This window comes from Ctenopharyngodon idella, chromosome 11, assembly GCF_019924925.1.
Source record: "Ctenopharyngodon idella isolate HZGC_01 chromosome 11, HZGC01, whole genome shotgun sequence".
NCBI lineage: Eukaryota > Metazoa > Chordata > Actinopteri > Cypriniformes > Xenocyprididae > Ctenopharyngodon > Ctenopharyngodon idella.
The window spans coordinates 22,514,487-22,541,421 of NC_067230.1; the positions used below are offsets into that span (position 1 = coordinate 22,514,487).

The window sequence follows — 26,935 nt, forward strand, 5'->3', positions numbered from 1 at the left end:
CAATTTAGTGAGATTTTATGCTTAAAAATGGGAAAACCCTAATTGACACCGGGGTAAGAAAAATAACCTTGACTTGTCTCTTCCCAAGTAAATGCATCTAGTTTTAAGGATGTTATTACATTCTGTATATTTTTATTGAAAAATAAACCCATATTATTACGATTTTTTTATTTTATTTTTTTTTTATTTTTTAGCAGTGCTGTGAAACACCAATTATTTCCTTTAACAGCTAACAGCAGGCAAACCGGATAAACGTCTAAATGGAACAAATGTGAATCATGTTATCATTTAGCGAATTTATGGCTCAGACAGTTTTTCATTTTAAGAGATTTATTAAATGCAACAGCGCATTAGTTTTATTCCCTTTGTTCTGTGTTTATGGAGATGACAATGAAATATAGAGCACTAACCACAGACAAATCAATTGGGGGGAAAAAAAAGAAAAAAAAAAAACTTAAATGGCATTTCATCCATAGAGCATTTTTGTCACTCAGTCTGAGTGTCTATAGACCATTTACAAAAGCATTCTTATTCTTTTATAGACTCTTATCTTATCTCACAGCCGATATGTACTTCCCAATAACCTTGAGTGCTCAAGGTCTTTTTTTGAGTTGCAGCCCAAAGTGTTTTTCAATAGATCACTTTTCAGAGTTTTTGTTCTCATGACCTTTAGAGGACTTTGAAAACCCTCTATTTTGATTTCATTGCAACTTACATGATTGAACGGTTTGATTTTGTCAGATGCAGTGCGACCCTCCTCAGACAGGCTGAACCATTTGGATTGATAGCTCATGGATAGCAGCAGCGGGGTCAGGAGCTGACAGATACACGTGTTGTATTGCACTCTCTGTAAGAATGGTCACTATAGCCGTACATCACACAGGCTTAACTGCACATGTGGGACAAACCTCCTCGTATCCAAAACTGAACTTGGCCCTGGTTTCGTAACCCCCATGCACTTACCACTGGAGATCCTACCTGGAAACCTTGGACGGTGATGCGAACCGTATCCCCTACCTTTGCCCTGGTAGGGGATATCACAAGCTTGGGGCCTTTAGGAGCCGCTATATGAAGGGAAACAAGGGAAAATAGTCAGTTTTGTTGCGTAACATTAAAACAATAGCACAGTGTTAACAGACTAAAGTCATGGTGTTTGACTTGGAGGTCAACTTGGAGATTCTTGGTTTCCTTCATTGAAATAGCTGAGGAGCATATATTTCCCAAGAGGGACAAGGACCTAAATTGGGTAGACACTCATTACTGAAGAAGAAACAGAGCGTGCAAGGCAAACGGTGGAGGAAGTAAGATAAGAGACACTTAGAGAACTAATTCCCTTGTCTTGTGTGGACCGAATCTCCCAGATGGGTTTAATTTGGTCTCAGAGAATGGCTGGGATGTGATGAAGGAAAGGAAGGTTAAAACATCATATTTTGACCTTCTCAGGCACAGAGGATTTCTCTTGTGTACTCAGGGGGAAGATAAGAAAGTGATTTTGTACATCTGGAAAGTGAGACCACAAGTTTCTCAAGCAAAACTTCCTCTATTTGGCAGTGCGAGCAAGCCTCTTTATTACGGCGCAGTCTGAGTGCGAGAAAGCCTCAGACTGGTCCCATGTTAAGGGGTTCTGCATCGTTTACTGTGATTACCAGCATCCACTCTGCATAGCCCTGAGAACCATAAAACAAGTTTTGTGAGCCATATGTTTGCACTAACACATAATTCCAGAGTGAAGCTTAGTAAAGGCAAATCGGACTTGAAATTGTTCAAAAATACATCCCACTGTGGCCTTTTTTCAACCCTCATTACGGCTAATGCTATGCTTTGGCTCCTACAACACATACAGATAATCCAACTACTGAGAACTATGTGAAACAATGGCTAATCATGCTTTTAGCCATCAATCAAGCCACAGAGTGTCCAGCAAAAGCTAATGAGGCATCAGGCCAGTCTTAGTCAGTTTAATGATTACCCCCTGGTGTTGCTTAATGGATTATGATTTCCGCTCTTACATTTGTAATGGGTCCTATGAATGTGTATTTCACACATAAATCAAGTTATGGCAGGACACTACACTGAATACACAGAAATCCTCTTTTGCCAGCTTTCTTATTATGGAAATGATTTGGGATATTAGCGGCCAGGCTCTACAGAGTGGAAAAAGAGATGTGAAATGCAATACACAAGAGAGATTAAGAGCTTGTCAAGGCATGAATCATGACTCAATGATTCCATCGATTTTCCCTAAGAAAACAGTTCAAAAACAAAAGGAGAGCATTGATAAGGTCTGTGTTCTGACAGAGAAATGGGCACTTGAAGGCTGACCCTGCCTTTTCCGTACCAAGTGGATGAATTAACGGATCAATACCTTGGATTGCCTAACCTAAGCCCTAACCACAGAAGTTGACAAAAAAATTCACTGAGCTGTGACATTTTCCTATCCGTGGTAGCAGGTAACGGTTCTGCCATTGGAATCTCTTTTTTATTTTTTTTTTTAAGAAAAAGAGGGTAAAATTGCACCCATTAAATGGTATTTTTAACAGAATTAGCCTAAAAAACCTTATAAAATGCTTGCTGTTGAAGTACTTTTGAAGTGATGGCCAGATGTCTGGGACCAACTCCAGGAGGAACATTTGGTGACCCATATCATCACTTTTGATTACGACCGTAAGCACAGTAACTGATGAGTCACAGAACCGTCGATTTTTCAGGCTTCACTAGGGAACAGAACTACAAAGTCTCAAAGTTAATGTCAGCTGAGTATGACACTGGGGCCTTTATGAGCCGCTATGGAGAGAAATAAGAGAAAACACTGTGCAACCACGTCAAGTGATGACGCTGGGCTTAATGTAATTTACCCAAGAAAGTTCCTGGAACAACCAATAAAATTAGGTTTACCTATGATTGTTTGATAGAAATGTTGTTACAGGACCAACAAAGAATGTTTGCTATCTATGTCCGACACGCTTGAGCCTGCTTTTCTTCTCAGACTCATTTGACCAAACTTTCAAACGTCAACTTCTCTTGTGCTTCTATGGTCCACTGAAACTCTTAATAGAGAAGGTTGTTTGAATGAGCACAGATTCATTCACACTCCCACACACCACCCACAATAAACATCTGCGTACTTATTATCTGTCTATTGGGTAGAGGAACTTGGCGTACAGCATAGATCATCTCCAGCCTCTGGATGTGAGAATATAACTCATTCCCCTTCTGTGTTTTTGCTGAATCAGTAGCACCTTCACCCATGCAAATCCTCACTGCTGAGCCTGGCTCAGCTTTAATTATGGAGAGGCACTGACTGAATCACTGCATATTTGGATATGACTGACAGACAGCCAAGTCAGGGCAACAAGCCCAGCCGTGATGCTCTGAGGTGAGGACAGCGTTCTGAGAACACCGCCTCCATGGACCAACCGCATCCATTTAGAACTCAGCGCGAGGCTCGCCTCATGAATATTCAGTGAATGTAATACAAATTTGAGTCGCTGTCAAGATGTTTCTATCTCATGTGGAAATATTAAAAACTGTGAAAGATTTATGACTTGTGAATGCTCTTATGACTTGCGTCTCATTTTCGGACCGAGTACAGTGGATCACCTGTACTGGAAGTGTCAGGATATTATCTGGAATGAAACCCTCGACTAGAGTGATTGCATACATAATTATTCCAAAACAGTCTTGTTAATTAAAGTCAGAATGGAACAGAAGTTGCGACTGACTTTACTTCCATATTTCATGGTTAATCACAGTTTCCGCAAAAAAATATTATAATTACATTAATACAATAAGAAATGTTTCTTGAGGAGCAAATCAGTATATTAGAATGATTGCTGCAGGATCACGTGACACTGGAGTAATGGCTGCTGAATCAACAGGAATAAACTACATTTTAAAATATATTAAAATAAAAACAGTATTTTCATTTGTATCAATATTTCACAATATTATTATTTTTACTTCACTTTTGACCAAATAAACTAAACATTTAAAAGGTAGTGTATGAGATAAGATACAATTAAAACCAACAACTGCACATTTTTGGTTTTGTATTGTCTGGGTGAAAACAAAGAGGAGCCGAAATAGTGCACTTTGCCTTTTTTCTTCAGAAACCTAGGTGCTGTTAAATTTATGGATTGAATTGTTGCACAGACAAGGCCTTGTTAAAATATAAAAATCAAAAGTTACCAAGGCTTTTCTAGGCCTGCACTCTAGCGAATTTACTTCTCTCACTATGAAGCAGGCGGAGATACAACACCCTCCTTTCCTTATGCAGCTTCAGAAGCAAATGTTCCTGCTCTCAAGACACACATTCAAAAAAATCTAATATCGCTTTGATGCTGAAACCGTGCACTTGTTAAATCTGCACAGGAATTTTTGAAGGAAATTCAATGAAAACGTAGTTTATATTCTAAATTGTAAGGCCTATGTAGTGAATTAAATACTTTACTAATAAAAGCAATTTTCTTCTCATTTTATTTGGAACTAAGTAGATGCAAAACAAAATAAAAGTTTATTCAGAACTAATGAACAAACCTGACATCAGTGCAAAAACAGTGGTAACACTTTATTTTGATGGTCCCTTTTATACACTCTACTAACTATAAGTAGCTTTGCAACTACATGTCAACTAACTCTTATTAGAGTATTAGTAGACTAATATCTGCTGACCCTTTATTGTGATGGTCCCCTGACAATCTACTGACTATAAGTAACTTTGCAAGTACATGTCAACTTATTCTAACCCTAACCCTACAAGTCTACTAATACTGTACTAATACTCTAATGAGAGTTAATAGACATGTAGGTGCAACGTTACTTAGAATCAACAGAATGTGTTAAAGGACCATCAAAATAAAGTGAAACCAAAACAGCTTCACATTATTAATACTTGAGCTAAAAACAAAAGATTCAAAATGGTAGAACTAATAACGTTGCAAGTTATGATTGCTTGGCAACTGCAAAATACTAAACACCACTTTGCATCATACCCCTTTAAAAAAACATGTTCTTGTTTATCTTGACTGGCTTTGAGACACATCCCACACTACATTTTCAAATTTCTCCATTTATCATTATTATGTGTAAATAACAGGTCTTGCCCACTGAGAGGTGTGCGAATATATCTACAGCAGTATAAACGGTAAAGCAAAAACTCTCCCAGCTGAGGAATTTCTATTGTTGCACAGTATATAGTGCCCAACTGCATATAGTAAAACAACTTATTGATGTGTTATTCGCTAAGCTTTGTCATTTAGCACAAACCAATTCCTCATACATAGAGATCCCATGATTCGTTTTGGTATATCATGGCTATATACGATCAAAGTTTACTCTGCTGTCATTTTTTCCTGTGGTTATAATGATTATTTCATAAACACCAGGGAACCATGTTTGAGGGAAAATAAAATCACATCTCTCTATCTCTCATGGTAAGAGGTAAACGTTTGTAAAAGTAGCAGATTCTCTTGCAAAAGGATTGCAAGCTTCTGTCATAGCAGCCATGAAACACACAGAGGGAGATCATGCTGGAATGAGACGAGAATGACGGAACAAGTGAGAATGAGAAAGAGAGAGAAATATTGAATGGAAACGGCATCAACTTCTAGACAATCCTTTCTTTCTTTCTTCGTCTTATCGCTCATTTTTGTCCTTTCCCCTCCTTCATCTCTTTCTGCACTGCTCCTCTACCATTAAGTGAGAGAAATGTCTCTGTTTATCTTGTCTTGCGTCTCATCACTCGCCTCTTTCTGAGGGCTGATAGCAGAGACTACAAGTGAGTGCTGCCTTTGAAGTGATAATGGGATCATCAGGCCATCTTTGTTGTAGCTTTAAAAGCAAAAAAGGCACAAAAAAAAAAAAAAAAATAGCCTCTCATCCATGAAAATACAAAGGTATGACAGCATCCCATTCTTTTTTTGCTATTGCTCTATGACTTTTATTACTTGCAAACAAGTGAAATCCAATTTTACCGACAAATATAAAACACAACAGGCTTCTTGGCATTTCCTCGCCTTAGTGTCTTAATTAGCGGACGGTAGACCTTTTCTTGTTACAATTATGAGTGGGTTGTAACAGTGAGATCCAGCATCCTTTTAGTGCACTGCGAGATTCCCTTTATGCTTGATTTCTTTAATTCAAGTTGACTTTTTCCAATAACGTGGTTAAGTTAACTCAATCTACTGCACGGACAGCTCAATGAATTGGCCTGTCAGTCACTGGGAGATTTTGCATTCTGCATTAGTAACTGCAATCTGCTTGCCTGTAACGCAATTAAGCAACAAATAGAAACCAGTGTTGGTCTCGCTGCATCTGTCAGATGCGGATGTAAAGAGATTCACTCGTGATCGGGCGAAGGGGAGGTGAATGACTAGAATGAAGGTCAAAAACCATTCTTTCAGATCGATCTAAAGATCTGTATCCTGCCACATCAATGGTAAAGCCAACAAAAGCAAGACTTACCCAGTATGACCTCAGTCTGCATAGGCATAGAGAGAGCCGGGTGCGTGACCTCGCAGCTAAACAAGGCGTCGTTATCCAACTGCGGATTCAGCGTCCAGGTGAGCTTGGCCTGAACCAGCACAGACCCGTCGCTCTGGGGAATGTGCGTGTTGCTGAAGTAGTACAGGGGGTCTGTACTCTGAACCCAGCGAGGGAACTCCCGGCTTACCACTGTCTCTGGGATGGTCTCCGTGGCCGGGCTGGGCTCTTGGCCGGGCTGTTTGGCCATGTAGCTCCGCCCAGGGCTCTCCGTGTTGAGGCGTCCGGGCCTGCCATCCGGACCCAGCAGAGATAGAGACTTCCTCAGCTTAGTGTCATCCAGATCCCTGCTGATCAGAGGTCTGGCTCCACGCACGCCAGCGGAGCCGCCGCCCTCATAACCCACAGTGGGCGAAACGTAGGAGATCACCTCTATCAACTCCCCATCCCGCTTGAAGTACACCTGGAAAGACACACAGAAAGTTAAAGAGTGTGCGAGTTTTCACACACTTCAGTATGTTTAAAAGTGGGGTTAGTAGATTTTCAAAATCGCTCTTGGACATTTTTGATATTCGAAATCAGCCAAAACAAACCAACCCCTCACTTCATTGCTCCGCTTTTTTTTTCTCAAATCTCCCACTTGCTTGTTCTATCTCCTCGACCGTCATACGCCCCCTAATGCTGATTGGTTAGACGTTTGTTGTTGCTGGCCTGACTAACTTCCAAACAGTGTTTTTGAAAATCTACTTACCCCACCTTTAAAAGCACTTCAATCAGACAAAAATTTTTAAAACATCACGTAAACGATTTAGTCCGAGTGAAGACGAACAAAGTCCACCCTGCCTCTAAAATATGCGGGTATAAACAAATAAACAAACAAATAAATAAAAATATATTAAGAAAACAGTATAAATGTCACGTTATGGTGAGGATGAGAATGTGGAGAAGCATAGCAAAGCTGAATTCTGCTTAAAAGTAAAACGAAAATAAAGCAAAACAGTGTGAGCCACACAAAAGCAACACAAGACAATCAACTCAGAGAACAAAAGGCTGTATATACACAAGATAATGAACTAAATACAAAATGTGTTAAGTAATCAAGAAAACAATGAACCATGAGGAAACACAGGAAATAATGTGATAAAAACTAAACGAAACCAAAACACCAAAATAACTTGACAATAAACAGTGCTTTTTAAATAAATAAATGTATAAATAAAAGTGGGATGGAAATATACTCCAACAGGCCCCTAAAATATGCATGACATAAAATAAAAACATATCAAATAATGCATTTTGATAAACAAACAATCAATCAAACAATAGTGGGACAACAACTGACTCCAACGGCCCATAAAATACATTTGTATAAAAATCAATTAATAAATAAATAATAATAAATAATAATAAAAAATGGTATGAAACAGTTCCCTTTCAGTCGGTCACGTTCGACGTAAGTTAGTAGTGACCGACGAATTGGGATATCGCCAGAGAGCCAATTCATCGGTCACTACTGACGTATTTTATATTATTTCTTATTTATTTATTTATTATTTATACCAGTCCCTAAAATATGCTAGTCTAAAAATAAATAAATATAAAAAGTAAAAAATATATTAAATAATAATAATAATAATTTTCTTTATCTGTCAAAAATAAAATGACTTTATGTACAAATAATGTAAACTGTTAATAACTTTGAGTACTTCTGACTGTTGCATTAACAGAAACTCATGACTGCATAAAGATGCTAAAACAAATTATTTTAGATGTTTAAATATGTTCTCAGATTAGTTGGCAGGTTATGTAGTACAACTGTCAGTTACGTCTGTGCTTGACTGTCAAGCATCAACTGGATATGCATGCTGGTTCTGAAAGTGCTTTGCAGATTACATGTCTCCAGCATGAAAACCATCATCATTTTGATGTAAAAACGGTATGAGAACATTTTAAAATGAGAAAGGATGCAATAGAAAATATGTGCTGCAATCAAAGTAAATTGTGAAATTACCTGGCCTGTGACTGGAAAGTCTAAACAAAAGTATCTGGGACAATGCTAAGCGCCATTCAGCCCACACCGCTGGTGAATGGCAAAAATACGTGACACAGTTTCTGCTTTGTGTTTATGTTCCACTAGCACGTTGCTGTAACAGCCTCTCTCCACTACAGTGCATTTGGGTATTAAGATTCCCGGCTGGTAAATCACTTGACAGGGAATTAAGTTCCCACTTCAACACACAACCTCCAGATATGTGTATTAAATTCAGTAGGCCTAATGCCTGTAGCATTAATGTTTGCACAGTGCTCTGCTTGTACCCCTTTTACTCTCAATCTCTCCCTTTCCTACCCTCCACTGCTCCACAAGAAGGGAAGAGAGGGATTCGGCGTAAAGCACTGCATGCTATATATATATATTATATATAATCTGCTTGTCCATTCGGGGACCTTTGGACTCTTTAAATTCCGTTTGCACAAGATCAAAGTGTCATTGCATTACAAAAGACCTTTCCTTGCACTGTAGCCCTTTTTCTGCCCTTTCTTTATGTGTGTGGTTTTGTCTGGCTTTGATTTGATCCTACCATTTATGCCCCTGCACTCTGCTGGGTAAATAAACATAATGTAACAAGGGCGAATTAAGCTCACGTCCTTGAGATGTCTTGTTTCCTGCTAGCAATGTCACAAGAATTTAGAGAGAGAGAGAGGAAGCGAGAGTGTCTTGTAAGGGACGGCGTTCTTTCCCTCCATGCAAGGATTGTGTTTGTCTAATGTGCTCTAAAGTACATACTTTATCTCTGCTGCTGAGAGAGGTTAACAGTGTGTACCACACTGTGGCTTTTACTTGCATTATCTGACTATTTGCGCCTGCATCCACAGGGAAGAGGAGACAAAAGCAGATGCATAGTGGAAACCTCATGCTAATAGCTTAGGCTCCAGACAGCAGCTAATGCCTAATATTAGTGGCTGTGTGAGATAGCAAAACAATGGCTTGACTACGGAACCTTTTTAGAAAGGACAATACAATAACTCATGCTACGGCTGAATAGAGGCTAGTTCAATTGCAACGTATGGAGGATCTATAGGCCTCGCTCTTACTTAGTAAAACAAAGTTAAATGAGGGAGATTTCTGAGCAAGTGTATTGAGCAAACACCACAGTTTGTTACGTAGCCGTCTGCCATTTATTTGATCAAAATAACAGTAAAAACAGTAATACTGTGAAATATTATTATAGTCCATCTAGTCTAGACTAGTCCATCAGGACAATCTAACATAAAGCACGGATCCATGTATTTATTGACTAATGTAAATACTCTTGAGACTAACATGTAAGGATGTAAGGATGAAACTATTATATTAAACATGAGGTCTAAGTCAATAAATTATGTGCATTTATTATTGTAATAATACAATTACAATACGCCACTGCTAAGAACAAACCTCATTGGTTCTTGCGGAAGCTCAAACAAACCTCAATGGTTCTCGCACATCAAGCAAGCACACTTGAGCTTCTGTTTACCATATCTGATGTGTGTGCTGATGTTTATATGTGAATAAAAGCCTAAATTTAATCAGTTCATCATATAAAGTGATTGTGTCTGTTTAGAAAATTTAGACTAAACCGTCCAATTCATATGGTTTTACAATCTTTTTATGATCCTTTTGAAGCGTCAAAGTGATAGTTGCGTGGACCTTAAATGAAGGGATAGAAATCTCTCAGATTTCATTAAATATCTTAATTTGTGAACGAAAGTCTTACAGGTTTGAAACGACATGAGGGTGATCACAGAATTTTCAATTTTGGGTGAACTAACCCTTTCAGTCTCACATGAACCTTCAGAAATCATTCTAATATGCTGTTTTGGAGCTCAAAAAACATTTCTGATTATTATTAATGCTGATTAATATTTTTGTGGAAACAGTGATAATTTTTTTTTTCAGGATTTTTTTGATGAAAAAAGTAATACTAACAAACAAAAAACAACAACTTGGCAATAGGCTAAATAATGGTAAATAAATTAAATGTTTATAAGCAAGTTTATAAAGCATAAAAATGCATACACAATCAAAAATGTAAGATATTATGCTAGCCTTATTTTTGAGTTTTGATTTATAATATATGATTTATCATATTTATCAACATTGTGGTTTTCTATAACTTATATCTTGGATTGATAAATATTGAGTCCCTTATCTCTGGTTAATGTGCCAATTGTTCTGCAGTCCCTACATGTCGCCAGCATGTGGAGCTATAAATCCTCTACCTCAATCTGGGTTAGATCTGAGAGAGAGAGAGGGGTAAGCTGCCTCTGCAAATAGTGCACAGAACTCCTATTCATAGCCATGCTAATCACCAAGGTAACGGTCACACAACATGCTCAACTCATTCCAAGCCCCATTCTTTGCAAACACGGTCTCTTCAATTATTAATCCTGTAATACAGCTCCCTAAATTTTGAACAGAATACAGTTTTTGTGTTGCGGATGCCATACTTCTGTCTTTGCTTTGCTGAACATATGCTCTCACCAGCATTTTTTTTTAAAAGAAATGTGGTAAGGTTTGTTAACACTGGTTAATGCAATAGCTAAAATGAACTAACAATGAGCAATATACTGTATTTTAAAGCATTTATTAAAGGGTTAGTTCACCCAGAAATGAAAATAATGTCATTTATTACTCACCCTCATGTCGTTCTACACCTGTAAGACCTTCGTTTATCTTCAGAACACAAATTAAGATATTTTTGATGAAATCCGATGGCTCAGTGAGGCCTCTATTGCCAGCAATGTCACCGAACCTCTCAACATCCAGAAAGGTACTCAAAACATATTTAAAACAGTTCATGTGACTACAGTGGTTCAACCTTAATAGTACAAAGCGGCGAGAATACTTTTTGTGCGCCAAAAAATATCTAACAATATCTAGTGATAGGCGATTTCAAAACACTGCTTCGAAGCTTTCCGAATCTTTTGTTTCGAATCAGTGGTTCGGATCGCGTATCAAACTGCCAAACTGCTGAAATCACGTGACTTTGGCACTGATTCGAAACAAAAGATTCGTAAAGCTTTGAAGCAGTGTTTTGAAATCGGCAATCAATTAAGTAAAAATCATGTTAGTTCACACTGTATTAATGAACGTTAACAAATACAACTATGATTTAAAAAAAATAATTAGTAAATGTTAGAATTACTATTGACTAAAGGCCCATTCACACCAAGAACGATAACTATACAGATAACTATAACAATAACTATATTAGTCCACACCAATGCACAATATCGTTCTGTTTAATCTAAGCACGCTCTGCAGTTTTGTCTTCTGCCGCTTTAAATGCTTGAGCTCTTAAACCAGGATGGATTCTGATTGGCTGTCAATGTTTTTATCGTTCATCAGCTGGAAAAAAATCATTCTGAAAGAGATTCCAACAATATTGTTTCTCTGTGCTGTTATTGTTAAAGTTGTGGTGTGGACTATTTAGAATGATTTTTGGCCCTATATCTTTATCATTATATTGCCCTTGGTGTGAACACGCCTTAAAGGGATAGTTCACCCGAAAATGAAAATTCTGTCATCATTTACTCACCCTCGAGTTGTTCCAAAACTGTATAAGTTTCTTTTTTCTTTGAACACAAAAGAAGATATTTCAAAGAATGTTGTTTCTTTCTTCTTTGAACACAAAAGAAGACATTTTAAAGAATGTTGTTAACTAGACAGTTGATGGCACCCATTGACTTCCATAGTAGGAAAAAAAATACTATGGAAGTCAATGGGTGCCATCAACTGTCTAGTTAACAACATACAGATCTGGAACCACATAAGGGGGAGTAAAAATCACTTATTCAATCACTTATCATTTATTTATTTATTATAGATAATCATAACAAATGAAACCTTATTGTAAAGTGTTACCGAAATGTGATTCCCATAGAGTCAATGTGCGCAAAAGTTTTGTTTAAAACTGCTTAACGAGAATGTTTTTTATGGTTTTAGTTTTAGTTTCAGTTATAATAATAACCTTGGTTATAATAACTACCATACATTACAGTAAGCTCCATTAATCATTTCAGCAGAGCATTGCTTATTACTGGTAATGTCTTATCACACAACGAGCAGGAAAAGGCCCATTGTTTCTTTTCACAGGGGATAATCAATTGTCCTTATATTAATTTCTCTCTAATGTGCCTTCAATAATTGCCTTGTATCTACAGCCGTAGTCACAATGCTCATTTCCATCAATACAAATTAGATATCAGACATGTTTGATGCACTGTTGATGGGCTGCCTTTGATTGGTTGTTGTCTAGGGAAAAGCAGAGTTTCTAAAGTCCCTTTTAGAGAGATGTTGGGATGTCATACGTCTAACTCCCACACAACCAGAAATAGTTCCGCATGAATGCAGTGCTTGTGTCTCACGCCTTAGTAAGGAGAGTAATTACACAGCAGCCAATGCAGAGCCTATCCAAGCAGGATATATTGCACAATAATACAGTAAGTGCTGAAATAAGCCAAAATAGCATGTAGTACAGTGCCCTTGAAGTGTTTTTGGCAGCTCCTAGATGCACCACATTACAAAAGAAAAAAAAAACCCTTAGTTTCAGGTCTTCAATGCATCAGTGTTCCAACACGCTTCACACAATAGAAGCGCACAAAACATGCATGCGTGTGCCCCCACCTTTGCGGATTTGAATGAGCGCAGCAAACAAACAGCGATGTAATTCCGCACGCTCGCCAGAGCACAATGCTTCGTGCCGCCAGCGGAGCAGTTTGCCCGTGAATGGTTGCTAATGAAAGCACCTGCATGCAGCCTATTGCCAAGCACACTATTTTGAGTGGAAAGCTTATTTAGAGACTCTACAATAGTGCCTGTTCCTTTGGCCTCTTTTTCTACTTCCTAACATTGTCATATTTAATCACTGGAGTGTCAAAGAGATGATGGCTTTACTTCTGTGGTTAAAATGCGGGAATGAGAGCCGAACGGACTTAATGATAGATAATATAGGGGATGATTATCTAGCCCTCTTTCAATCAGCACCAGATTGTGCAGGGGACACACCAGCCTGGCCTTTCAGCTGATGGACTGCTGTGTTTCTGAATGCAGCTCTTCCTGGTATATCATGTGTATGCATCTTCCTGGTAGTCATATCTGTGGCCTAGAGAAAGCAGTTGTAGTTAAATGGGTTATGAATTGAGACATTTTGACATGTCAGAGGTCATTGTACTGTAAAAACATCCTGTAAGTTTAGTGTCTCATTACATTTGGATGTGCTATGTCTTTAAATTCAACATCCAAATCTGTCAAAAGAATTCTGTCTGCCTGATGAAAGACAAAATTGTCTGAAAAGAGCTGAACGGTGACAAAACGAAGACAGCCTTTTCCAAAAGCAGAGAAATGATGAACATGCCTGGTGCTCAGCTCACTGTGGGAATACAATGTTTTGAACCCCAAGCTATGCACGGTGGCTGTTAAATTGATTTCAAGAGGGTGTTAAACTGCAAAGCCATGGCATTGATTTGACTTAGAAAAGATTGTTAAAAAAAGGGAGAGTAAATGCAAGAAAAAGAAAATAGAAATGTTTCAGATGATTTAGAAGAAAGCCATAAGGCAGTGACACCAGAAAAGCCCAAATGAGATGAATCATAAGACAGTAAAGGAGAAAGGCATTTGAAGTTGCAAAAGAAAAATGCAGTCCAATGCTGAGGCCCTGGAGCACAGCTGTATCTGTTGAGAATAAAGTTATTTTATTTGTATATTTAGTAAAAAGCATTAGTATGCTTAGTGACCATTGTTAGCCTTCTGATTTTTTTTTTTTTTACTCCATTTGAACACATTTTTACACATTTGAAGTTGTATCTAGATCTAGGTGAGCGGAGATTTCTCTAGTAAATATCTAAAGAATGCCCCAAGTGTTACAGTACGTGTTTGTTTACTCATTTATTTATTTATTTATTTAACAGTACAATTGATTACAAGGTGACTTTGACATAATTGTTCTCCCTTAATGGGGCAGTTTCAGTTCCAGAGATACCAAATTATTTCTTGAAGACAATTAATTTCAAAACATTGTTTTGCAGCACTTCTAAGGTTTGAACACAGAACAGAGGCAGTAATCCACATGAGATGTAATATAATTTGGCAAAACATTTTTCCCATCCAGCTCTGGTCCTAAGGAGACCCAGATCTGAATGAATTTTATAGCCTTATTAAAATGCATAAAACTACTCCACCCTTTCCCTATTTTTCAACCATATAATTAATTACCACATGACACTATATACTTAATGAAGTTCATTACATGTTATCCTGTATGATACAACCTTCAAATGCTTTTGTTTTGATGAGGACATATACTAAAAAATAAATTAAAATAATCTTATTTTCAGAGCCCAACTAACTATCAACAAAGAAAAGAATACCACACTAAAAATATTCTCTTCATAAATAGTGTGACCTTATTGTAAAGTGTTACCTTATTAATATTTTCTGTATTTGTGTGCCTTATTTTGACTGTACACATGCCATCATTTCCTAAACAATCAAAATGATTGAGAATCAGGAAGATCGCAGTTAATAGCCGGTTTACCTGAACAAATAAAAACCACTGTATCACAATAACTATGTGTCTTTTTGACAGCAAGAAGTTTTAGAAACACATTTATTTCTAAAATTATTCACATGCTATTGAAAATGTGAAAAATACTGTCAAACATTGCAAGAATCAACCTTTATATCTCTGAATAAGTTGTCTGCACACAACCAAAAGAACTGGCTCATTCGCTATTGAGGACGACACAAATCAAGCCACATTCATCCACCAGCCCAGATCTGAAACTCCTTTGAAAAATATTATCGCAAGAGCCTCATCAGCCACCCTGACATCCAGGAACCTTTGACTAAGATCTTTTCAGCTCTAATTTAACTGCTGTTTCTTGGCTCCCGTCGCTCGTCTGCATTAGCGGGTCTACCTGGGTGTTTGATGAGGAGCGTGCAGCCTACGCTGATGAAGCGCAGGCTGTCTTGTGTGAATGAATGGCAGTGGATTGGCTGGTAATGAGGGGCGGAGCGGCGGGTTGAGCTCTCCTTGGGACTTGCACTCATGGGTTTTGTGCTAATGGAGGCCAGAGCTGGTCAGCCCTAGTGCTCGACAATGTGACTCTTCAGGTAGAGAGTAGGAAATCATTTTCACACCACATGCCTATCACGCTGGGCTCTTAATTGCTGGAGATGGGGGCAAGATAGATCCAGAATACATTACAGAGCGCCCACAGAGCGTGATTAATGGACTCATGGGATTTTCACAAACTGCTGGTTGAACTCAAGCAGAGCTGGTGTGGATGACATTCATAAGGTTGAGGTATGTGAGCCGTAGAAACCTCACTGACGCCAATGAAAAGACTCAAAGTTATAGCTTTGCAGTCTATCCTACAAATAATCACTATACAAACAGTGAATAAGAGTTGTTTCAAACCTGTATAACTTTCTTCTGTGGAATACAAAAGCAGATATTTAGATTTTTTTTTTTTTTTTTTTTTGTCCGAACAATTCAAGTTGATTGGGGTACAGTGTTGTTTTAGTTTCATTGCACTGACAACAAAAATCTTCAAAATATCAGCTTTTGTGTTACACAGAAAAAAGAAAGTCAGATTTGGAACAACGTGATGGTGATTACATGATGACAATTTTAGGTAAACTATCTCTTAGGCTTATGTACAAATTATCTTCTACTGTTTTGATGAAAGAGTCCATGTAAAGTCAACAATGACATTAAGACTGAAATTGTCCCAAAAAAAAAAAAAAAAAAATCAACTGAACAACTAAATCAACAGAGCAAAGATTTGCTATTGCTAGTTACGATGACAAAATGGTTTGAAGGAACAAGGAATCTTGCTGAACAATTCAAGGGCTCAAGAAACAATTGTGACCTTACAAGTGGGGGCCCATTTTCAAGCATTTTGGTCTGCGGTTATGAATATTGTAGCAAGCTGCGAAACAGTGGCTGAAAATTTGAAAATCAGCAAAACATTAAAAATAACACATTTCACTGCCAGAACTCCCCTCATTATAACACACATGAAAGAAATGAAAACCTCTGCTTCACAACTGTACTGTAAAAATAATTGATGGTTTAATTTAAAAAAGTACCTGGTAAAATGCTGAGTTCATTGAAATTAAAAAATTTGAGTTAATACACTGAAGGTGATTGGTTTAAACAACAGAAACTTAAAATATTATGTTATCTGAACCACATTAATTATTTAAGTTGATTTGACAAAAGAAAAAATGTTGTGATAAATCATGAAAATAATTTTTTACAGTGTGGAGATGCCTGCTCCATATTATTGCTGTAAGCTATTTTATAAAGTGGTTGGGACAAAACCGACCATGGTAAAATAAATAAATAAATAAAAAGTCTTAGGGACATCTCTCCCCTGTAAATCTATTGTCTATATGTTTAAGTATGTGTTTGTGCATAAAATTGCCAGGGACTCACCGATGGAGCTGGTTTGCCTCCTTTGGCAGTGCAGACCAGGGTGAGGTTCTGAGCCTGGTATCGGCTGAATGGAGCTGGCGTGTTCTCTGCCACCACTGAGATGTTATTGGGTGGAGCTGTAGGACAGAGAAAGACATCCATAAACATTCTGAAGGGCCCTATGAAATCTATTATTTTTTTCCTCCCAAAAATCTGTTTTCTTTTAAAATGTTATGGATTCCATTTTAATGTTTTATTTAACTTTTAATAACCAAAAAGCATGTATTATCAATTGAATTCTTAAGACATTAACAATTAAATTAATATTTTAAAATGTAACTAAATAAACTGATACTGTACATTCTATTGTATATTCTGAGAACATTCTATTTTATAAATGTAACAAATTTCTGACACAATATATTCAAGTTAAACCAAAGTTTTGTTTTGGTTGTCTGTCCTGAAGACCTTTGAGTTTCTATGTGTATACGATATGATGATGGTTGTAATCATCAAAAAAAAAAAAAAAAAAAAAAAAATGCTTATGAAGTGAACTCTCAGAGTAGCTCTGGGGCCATTTTCACAAAACATCTTATGACTAAAAGAAGCTCCTAACTTACTGATTTAGGAGAAACTCTTAAAAATAATAGGCGTGTCAGTCCTCAATTTAGGACTCCTAAATTTTTGCTCTAAGAGTATTTCACAAAGCATTTTAGCATTAAAACTAGCTCCTAAGTCTGTGAAAAGTTAGGAGTAGTCAAGAGGACTCCTAAGTCACCAAGACTAAATCACAAACCAAATCTCTTAAAACCGGTTTTAAGAGACAACTCTTAGCTAAGAACTTTTACTGCTATTTAGGAGAACTCTTAGTTTTGTGAATATGTCCCCTGACGATGAGGTTCATGTAGTGTCCTCATAACATGAAACGGCAGACGCTGAAAACAACATTATATGAAACTGCCGTGTTCATTCACACAGAACAAGCAGACTTCATATTTAAAGTCTTATTGCTGTTTAATATTCAAAGACACTAGTCCATTTTGCATTTGGATTAACTGTACAGCCCTACTTTGGATTTATTCATCTAAAATTTGCCAAATTCTGTGACATACCATGTTATACAGTAAATTCCATTTTTATAAATGATTCCACAAGAATCTGAGTTACATTTCAGAGTTGCATTTTCTTCATAATGACATGCATAGTTATTCCCTATTAAGTGTTTGAACGCTAAATCTCCATACCAGCTTTAACACTCTTTGGTCTTTGAAACAGATTCTGAAATCTTGTGTATATCCAATGCACTTTTAAGTGAAGATGTAGTGGTGCATGGTTGGGGGTTTTGGAGCATGTCAGCGTTGCTTTATTCTGTCAATGGGATCCCGACTTCTCATATGGGCCAGTTCAGAGTAAAGAAGCAGTGTTGTACAGAAAACTCTTAAGGCAAAAGACGAAGGAAGCAGAAGTCTGGAAGATGAGAGGATCGTGGTAGGGCCACAGGGAGTTTCAAAGCTGGGTTTCTTAGTCTACGAAGACTCTGACCCCTCGCATTGAAATGAGATACAACCACCTACGATACAGAACCGCAAATGTACGGTCCTCGGGGTGCTGTTATAGTGCTCAGCATTCCAGCAGCTATCTGAAACATAAAAAGCACCGGTCATAAAGGCTGTGTGTGTGAAACCGGAGTTGCTTAAGACGATGTGCGAAGCTTTATGCATATAATATCAACCAACTTCTGCCAAGCTCCAATGGGGAGCCATACGAGCGTGTCATGACATCGGAAAAGCAGAAGCGTATATCTTGACCGCCTGTGGGGATCCATGGGGAAGACAAAAAACGGACTTCCTGGTACTTAATGTAGAAAGGATATGACGCTGGAAGGCTTGAAAACAAAACCCATCCCAGTTCTCCATTTGAATAGACTTAATTTAAGCCTCCCTGTCAGTCGGAATGAGCTGACTTTATCAGCTGTTCAGGGATGAAAAGGGGTGTGGGGGTATATCACATCTGCATTTTTTACAAGCACCAAGCAATTTATGATCCCCTGTCAACGCGCCAGCGTAGGTGGGCATTGACTATTCAGGCAGCTGCATTATCACATAAAACACTTCCTGCAAATTCCCTTTCACACCCTGCTGAGACAATTGGATGTTGCTTCTGCTCAGTTTGGACCTGTCTTGTGTTGTTTGCATGTTGAAAGCATAACAAAAGGCATGTAATATCAGCAGGGGATTAGAGGGTTAGTTCACCCAAAAATGAACATTGTGTTATCTTTTATTCACCCAAAAGGAACACAAAAGGAAGAAAGGTTGCTTTTTTCCTTACAATTAGCTTTCAAGCTTCAAAATGGATGCAAAAGTTTTATAAAACTAGTGGTCTACATGACTGAAACCATACGGTAGTTTGAGAGACACAAAACTGACAATTTTGTTGTTATTCACTGATAATTGTCCCTTCCTGTGAGCCCTAAACCACTGGCACCAGATTAGTGCATCAGTGAACTGAACTCGAGAACCACATCAGTTTGATTCGAATCATTCAGATGTTTTTGTGAACTGGATCAACCGATTCAACAAAATGATCAGACTCAAGTAGTTCACAAATCAGACATAACTAGTTTTCTCATGTATTTGTGAATGTGCACAAAGAGATTTTCAGTAAATTCATTTTTGGTCGGTTTCTTACACAAAATTATTGTATGGAATATACTATAGCATTTATGGTACTTTTATGTTTTTTTTTTTTTTTTTTTTTGCCATTTTGGAGCTTGACAGTGCCAGTTAAAGTCATCTTTTGCTCTCCACAAAAAAAAAAAGAAGCCCTTCAGGATATCTGCTATGAATTACTTGATCAATAATGCTTGCATACTAAGCAGGCAGAGGATGAAAAAAAGATTGTATATCAGGAGGCCAAGGGTGATTAAGTTTTTCCCAAGTGTCACTTTAAGTCTAAATCCATGTGCCATTCTCCAATAAATGTGCAATTGAAATTAACTGATTAAAAGAAAAGGGATGGAGGAATGTGTGAAGGTTTGAGAGCCGTTGTTTCCTCACCACCTAATTGCTTATTGATGGCAGATGTATGGAAGGAAATTAACCTTAGCGAACACTATTAGCTCTCTGGGAAACTGAGACTTGTCCTAAATTGGAGAATGATATGCTGTCACTTGATATTGCGGAGGGGACTATAATACGCACCTGCACGCATAACCAAGGCACAGAATGCTGGCCCTGAATTGATGGCGTCCCAGAGCCATAAAAGAGAATGTTAAATGTTCTGTTTGTTAAATGCTCACAGTGGTCTTGATGGATGAGACCCCATGGTGTCTGTTTATAGCAGTGGCTAGTCAAGGCTAATTAACCGTGTGCTCTCACAACTGCTTCACGAAATGAGCCAAGCATACCAATACAAACCAATGCCAGTCAGAAAAACCTATTGGCCGTATCATCTGAATTAGCCGGACTAGATTTCTGCTTAATGCCATTACTAAATTCCACCTGATAATCAAACACTCAATTAATCTGAGATTTGATACCAAAATGATAGTAAAGTTGATGTGCTTAGCCTACTGTGCAAGGTAATTCTGACAATTTCCCTCCTGTTGTGATGGCAGGTTTTCTTTCAGTCCATATTCACGTTTCCCCCTATTTCAGTTCATAAATTGTTGGTAATTTATAATGCTAACTAACATAACAGTAAAGACAAACACATTCAAGAACCTATTGAAGAAAGGTTAGTACACGACTAAAGAAGTTTTAGGACTGAGATTGAGACATTGCTTTTATACAACAAATAATATGGAGCAACAATTTAGACACAATATTTCCAGTTACTTGTCTGTTTTTGCTCCAACAATAGTTCCAAAAGAAACCGTTGTGCATCTCTGAGCAACAAAATGAGGTGGTGTTTAATTCCTGAATGAATCTGTTTTTGAACTAATGATTCAATGACTCACTCATAAAGACAATGGCTGAATTTGGAATAACATACTAGAATACTTTTATATAGCAAATATATATATATATATATATATATATATATATATATATATATATATATATATGATACAAATATATAGCAGAAATAGTAAGAGTAGTATGCAATTTCAAATTCAACCTGTTTTGTTTGTGAAAAAAATCTGTTTTTGAATGGTTTGAATTGGTTAAATTAATTATTCATTTACTCACTCATAAAGGCAGTAACTTGATTTGTTCCTAAATTAATAAGCGTTTTTGAGCAATTACTGTATGTTGAATAAATGATTCATTGACGCACTAAGAAGTAATTTGCTACCATCTATTGGTGTAACGTTGTGACTTGCTAAAGAGTCACAGAAAAACCCCACCACTAATATCCTGTATACTATATATACTATATATACTATATATATATATATATATATATATATACCCCCCCAGTATAGCTGCCCACAACTCCAGGTTTGTGTGTTCAATACTCATTTCTGTGTGTGCACTTGGATGGGTGAAATGCAGAGCACAAATTTGGAGTATGGGACACCACGCAGCTACATGTTACATCATTTTCACTTTTCACTTACATAATTATAGACATAATACTAATTGTACTCCAGTAATGTGCTTTATACTTTTCAACATATGGGCTGAGGCACTAAAGAAATATATGCAATATTATCAATAAATAATACTATGGCACATTCATAATTAACTACAAAGGCAGTCTGGGGGTTTATCATCAGAATCATCTTAACTCCACTGTTTTGCGTTGGAGTTTATAAGAGAAATCATATCTGCTCTGGATGTTGTCAGTAGGGAAATCTAAAAAGCCAAGACATTGGAATAATCCTTGATGGAATGTTTCAAACGATTAAATGCTATGGCTGCCATGCTTGGCACACAACAATACCTTGTTTAATCCTTTAACGGATTAGGAATGTTGCTCGATGTGATGGAATTACAGCTTTTTCACACTCAATTTGATTACACTATCAAGGTTCTTGAGAGTGTTTTTTTATTTATTTTTTAGACAGAAAACACATATGGTTTTTTCAAAGAGGAGGCCATTTTGTTCATTTCGTCACACAAAGCTGGTCTCCCATCTGTGAATGTTCTGTCTTATTTTATCAAGTTTTACTGTCACAGTCAAAGAAAAAACTGATACATTTGTATTAAAAAAATAAATAAATAAAAAAACAAGATTGAATGTGTACCCAAGGAGTCATTTTTATTCTCAGATCAAGTTGGAAAATAAACACTGCTGTCGTGACCACCTGCAATTTTCTGCTGTAAACTAAGCTCCACAAAAGAAAAACACACATTGGAGAGAAAAACACTAGGAAGGTCACTATAAACCTATAGTTTTGTTGTGATGTATATAACATAAGAATCACCAGAGTTAGTTCATTGGTCTCCTCACTGACCCTGAAGTAAATCTTTTTCATTTCACTGCACGTGTCTCCTAAATCTGCCACCAACACTGAGATGAAGCCTTAAAAATCCTCAATAAATCTGATTGATTGGTTTGTTGAAAGATATAGTTGTTCCTTGGTGGCTCTTAAGATGAATTATTATATGTGAATGGCACAATGTTACTGTAAACTCAGATATAAACACAAGGACATGATGACAACAGAACTCATAACCAACATCAGTCTGGGAGTGTTTCTGTGGATTTCCGTTTATCAGCTGTTGGTGTAAAGTGTGTGCAACGTGTGTATTTCATAGTTTAAAGGAATAAATCACTAAAGAGTTAAAATTCTTTTGAAATTACATGGTAGTGTTGAGTGAGATACAAACTAAAATTTAAGATGTTATTCACTGACCACTAATCTTCACCTCCAGTGAGATTTAACTGCTGCAACCAGATCACTGACTCAGTGAGTTGATCTCGAGAAGCGAATCAGTCCAATTCATGAACAAATCATTTAGCCGAAACAACCAATTCATTAAAAAGATTCAAGTGAACAATTCATTCATGAATCAGACATCACTACTTGAACTCTCATGGATGAGCCATGAGTGAGGATGGATGTCAAGATTTTCAGTTCGGTCTGTTCTTCACACAAAACTGTCTTATGACATGAACTGAAACATAGCGTAAAGGCCATATGGACAATTTTTAGAATGCATTTTTGTTTTTTTCTGAAGCTTGAAAGCTTCGGCCCTCAGTTACTGTAACTGCATAAAAACATCAACCAACCCAGTCTTACTCAACAAAAGATAGAAGGTCTTGCAGGTTTGGAATGACATGAAGGTGAGTAAATGATGACAAAATGTTAATTTCTGGGTAAAATATCCCTTTAATATGCACAGACAACAATAAGTAAGCCCTTAGTAATCAATTTCCCTGAAAAGTGTAAACACTGTGCAATACTATCAAAACACTGCTCTTTTTGAACATCCCAATCAGCCGTACATAGCAACAGTGGCTCAACCAATGGCGTGAGTTGAGGGCGGGGCTACCTGTTTGACTGACCAACAGCAAATGGGGAGAGTAAACCTTTATAATATAACAGTAATTCTTGCAATTCCATTTGGTAATTGCACAGAAATTATAGAAGAGCTCTTTTTAAGACAGCCATGAAAAACATTAAGAATTCTTAAAGATACTAAATAAATAAATAAAAACTCCAGTAGGAAGGAACATTCAGAAACCCTGTTATGACGCTACACTCTGGACCATCCACCCCTTAAGTGGTTTAAAAAAATTAATGTTTCTTTATAAAAGAGCACACAATAAATGTTTGATCACTCCACCGTCATCTTTCCAACCCTTTTTCCTTCTTTGAAAAATTGTGAACATTTCCATCCTCTCATTAGCCACACCGTCAAACCATTCATCCTAATAGGAGCAGCCATATTCCTTTTGCAGTATGATAGCCTGAAGCACCATTACTTTGCTCTCTTTAAAAAATAACAGCAAATCGTTTTTTTTTCCCCCTTTATTTGAGGAACAGGGACATTTATCCGAGAGTTCCCTGTGGACACATCTCGTTGGCCTGGTAATTAAAGGATTTAGTGGCCCTTTGAGCCCAGGGGAAGGAGGGGTCTACATCCCTTCTCGCACTCCTCCGACATCTGTTACTTAGATCTATTGGGTTCTCGATCAAAACACAGGGGACACCGGTCAAATCTGTCTCTTTTTCAGGGGAAGTCATATACTCATAACTTTCCCAATGGATTATTTATGTGCCTCTGTTTTGGTGAACCATATTTTGCATCCTGAGACTAATCAGCCATTGTTTGCAGAGGTCTTCAGACATTTGACTCTGACTACAACAGAGCGGTGTCTGACTAGGCTTCATCAAACTGTTTATCAACAGTTTTAATAGGAGTACAATGAAGGTAATGACAGATAATCACACAAAACCACTGATGCATTTGATACCTTCCTGATTAATTCAATGAACTGCCTTAAAAAGCACTTATCAACAAGCAATCACATTATCTAACTTCAGTTGAAATTTATGCTGGCACAAATCATACAACTCATTCAGACATATGGGGGAAGGTTCTTCGGGTCTAATAGTTATGGTATGACAAAGTTTATGGGTTCAGAGATCTGGGAATTGGACAGTTACAAATACAGTCCCTTCTGTATCACCATTGACATGAAACCCCAAGTTACTCCAGAGGGACTCCATGACACCATGAAATGAATGTATCATGAGCCACTTGGGATGAAAAGTGAATATTAAACTGCATGTAAGCACAGGAAATTACCATTGTCTTCAACATGCACAATCAGACTTTTAAATGGTTTCTCTTAAGAAATATACAGTTTTTTTTTTTATCATATTAAAAGTGGACCAAAAAGTACCTACAATGTACAGTATGTAATAATTAAACCCTTAGCATTCCTAAAAAAAAAAAAAGGCATACCCAAAGTGAATTGCATGCTTTTCTTGAACCATTTTGAGTATTTTGGTCTCTTTTGAAAGGTATGTGTACTGCAGGCAGTAGAGTGGAATGCTAACAGGTTAAATATTAATCATATTACATATATATATACTTTAAACAAAATAGAAAAAAAAATCTCATCTACAACTTGTTTTATTTTTAATGCTTAGTTTCTAAATGTCTCTTTCAATGGATTTTAATGGTTATATGCTCTTGGGAGCCATTAATTCACTGCACATAAAACATTATGGTCAGTGCAAACCACGTTTATCCTCATTTCAGATGGTATTAAATATAATCCGAATCATATTTTCTTTTACCTTGCATCATATTTCTTTCATGGTTTTCCAGGATGCTAGCTTCTACCAAGTGGCAGATGAATTTGCAGCTAAATACTGTTGTGTTTGATTGGGCGCATAGCACAAAAGGTATAGGAAGCGTTTTCATCTCTCTTTCAAAAACTGGTAAGCCTATTTAATTTGCTACCCTATGTATGATTAAATGGCTAGTTGCATTTTATTATTTGCATTTAGCATTGCTTTTCCCTGCTGTGTGCAATCGTGTGAATCACAAACGAATGCTGTAATACTATTAGGTCAATTTAAAATAATGATCAAGTCTTTTTATGTGCTCTTTATTGTGATTGTATGCTTAAACTGGACTTTAATGTAAAAAAAAAAAAACTTTACTCTGTTAAACAGCATCCATCTAGGATATCAGCAGGATTATGTGCAGCAAGGAAATGTCTAGCTATGTTCTTCTTACTGATGCAGAACTTGTATCCGTGGATTACGTATTCAAGGTCTTTTCTGCACTCCTCTACAGTATGGCAAATAAAAAGGCTTCATTCTCAAGAGATCATTTGATGTATCCTCCCTGTGAAGTAAACACTAGCATAAGATCATCTGAACAGCAATGTATTATTCACAGTCTTGAATGACATAACCGTTCATACTTTGAAATGAGGCAGAACAGATACTTTCATTCAGTTTGAAGACACATAGACTTGCTCTGAGAGACCGCAAGATTCTGCTCTGACTTTAAACTAGTCTATAGGCCAGACATCAGAAAACTCCATAACTGCATCTGAAGAAGCCAATAATGTACAATGGGAAATGAGCATTGCTCTCTTTCAGATGCACTAAAAAGGTCCCAATGTCATGTACAGAAGTCAATGATATCAATCAAATCCTACTGTGTAGACAACCAACCTGCTGCTCGGTATCCATTGTGGACATCATCAGGTAGTTTAAGACACAAATGTGGACTGTGCCACATATGCATATAATACAAACGATGTCTGTTGTAAAATAAAATAAAATAAAATAAAAAAATTCATATATGGATGATATTTTGTTTTAAGTGAGCAGGATATACTCAAGTAAAGGCATATACTGTATACATATACATATATATTTATATACGAAAATATTGCAGCTTGTCTTGACTTGTATGCATTTTATTTTGTGATACCACAGGGAATGGAGAGGGATTGCAGATGAGAACTGTGCAGGAATATTGCCGCTCTAAAAGGATCCACCACTGATGACAACCGCAGAAAACATGCAGCAAAACTCCAGCTTGACAACTTCTCTTTATGAGATACATCCCTGCCGCGAGTTATCTCTTCAAAAAGTGGTGGTACATAACTCGATTGCTGGAATATGTTTACCAAATTTGTGGTAATGTACAATTCACCTGCAGGTGTGTAGCCTAATAAAGTATACAGTGTTAGACATTACTACAACAAAAAATATGACAGCGATAGGTATGGATTAGCAGATTTACAAATAACTTTAAAAAATTACACAAGGCGACATCTTTTTTAAAAACATTAAAGGGTTAGTTCACCCAAAAATGAAAATTATCCCATGATTTACTCAAGCCATCCTAGGTGTATATAACTATCTTCTTTCAGACAAACACAATCAGAGATATATTTAAAAATATTGTTGCTCCTTAAAGTTTTATAATGGGCACATTTTGAAGCAAAAAAAAAAAAAAAAAATTCATCCATCCATAATAAAAGTAATCTCTACAGCTCCAGTGGGTTAATAAAGGCCTTCTGAAGCGATGGGTTTTTGTAAGAAAAATATCCATATTTAAAACTTT

The 26,935-nt window shown here is 37.0% G+C and overlaps 1 protein-coding gene across 2 annotated transcripts in view; it reads right to left on the reverse strand.

Annotated features, from left to right (window-relative positions):
* igsf21a (immunoglobin superfamily, member 21a) overlaps positions 1 to 26,935 on the reverse strand; it is a 220,966-nt gene that overhangs the window by 11,121 nt on the left and 182,910 nt on the right. Inside the window, exons 5-7 of one of the 2 annotated variants that reach the window (XM_051911709.1) lie at positions 16,965 to 17,080; positions 6,463 to 6,943; positions 964 to 1,064 (exon numbers count right to left, since the gene is read on the reverse strand). In XM_051911709.1, the coding sequence (XP_051767669.1) occupies positions 964 to 1,064; positions 6,463 to 6,943; positions 16,965 to 17,080 (698 nt within the window). The remainder of the gene's footprint in view (positions 1 to 963; positions 1,065 to 6,462; positions 6,944 to 16,964; positions 17,081 to 26,935) is intronic. The other variant, XM_051911710.1, reaches the window with a different exon arrangement.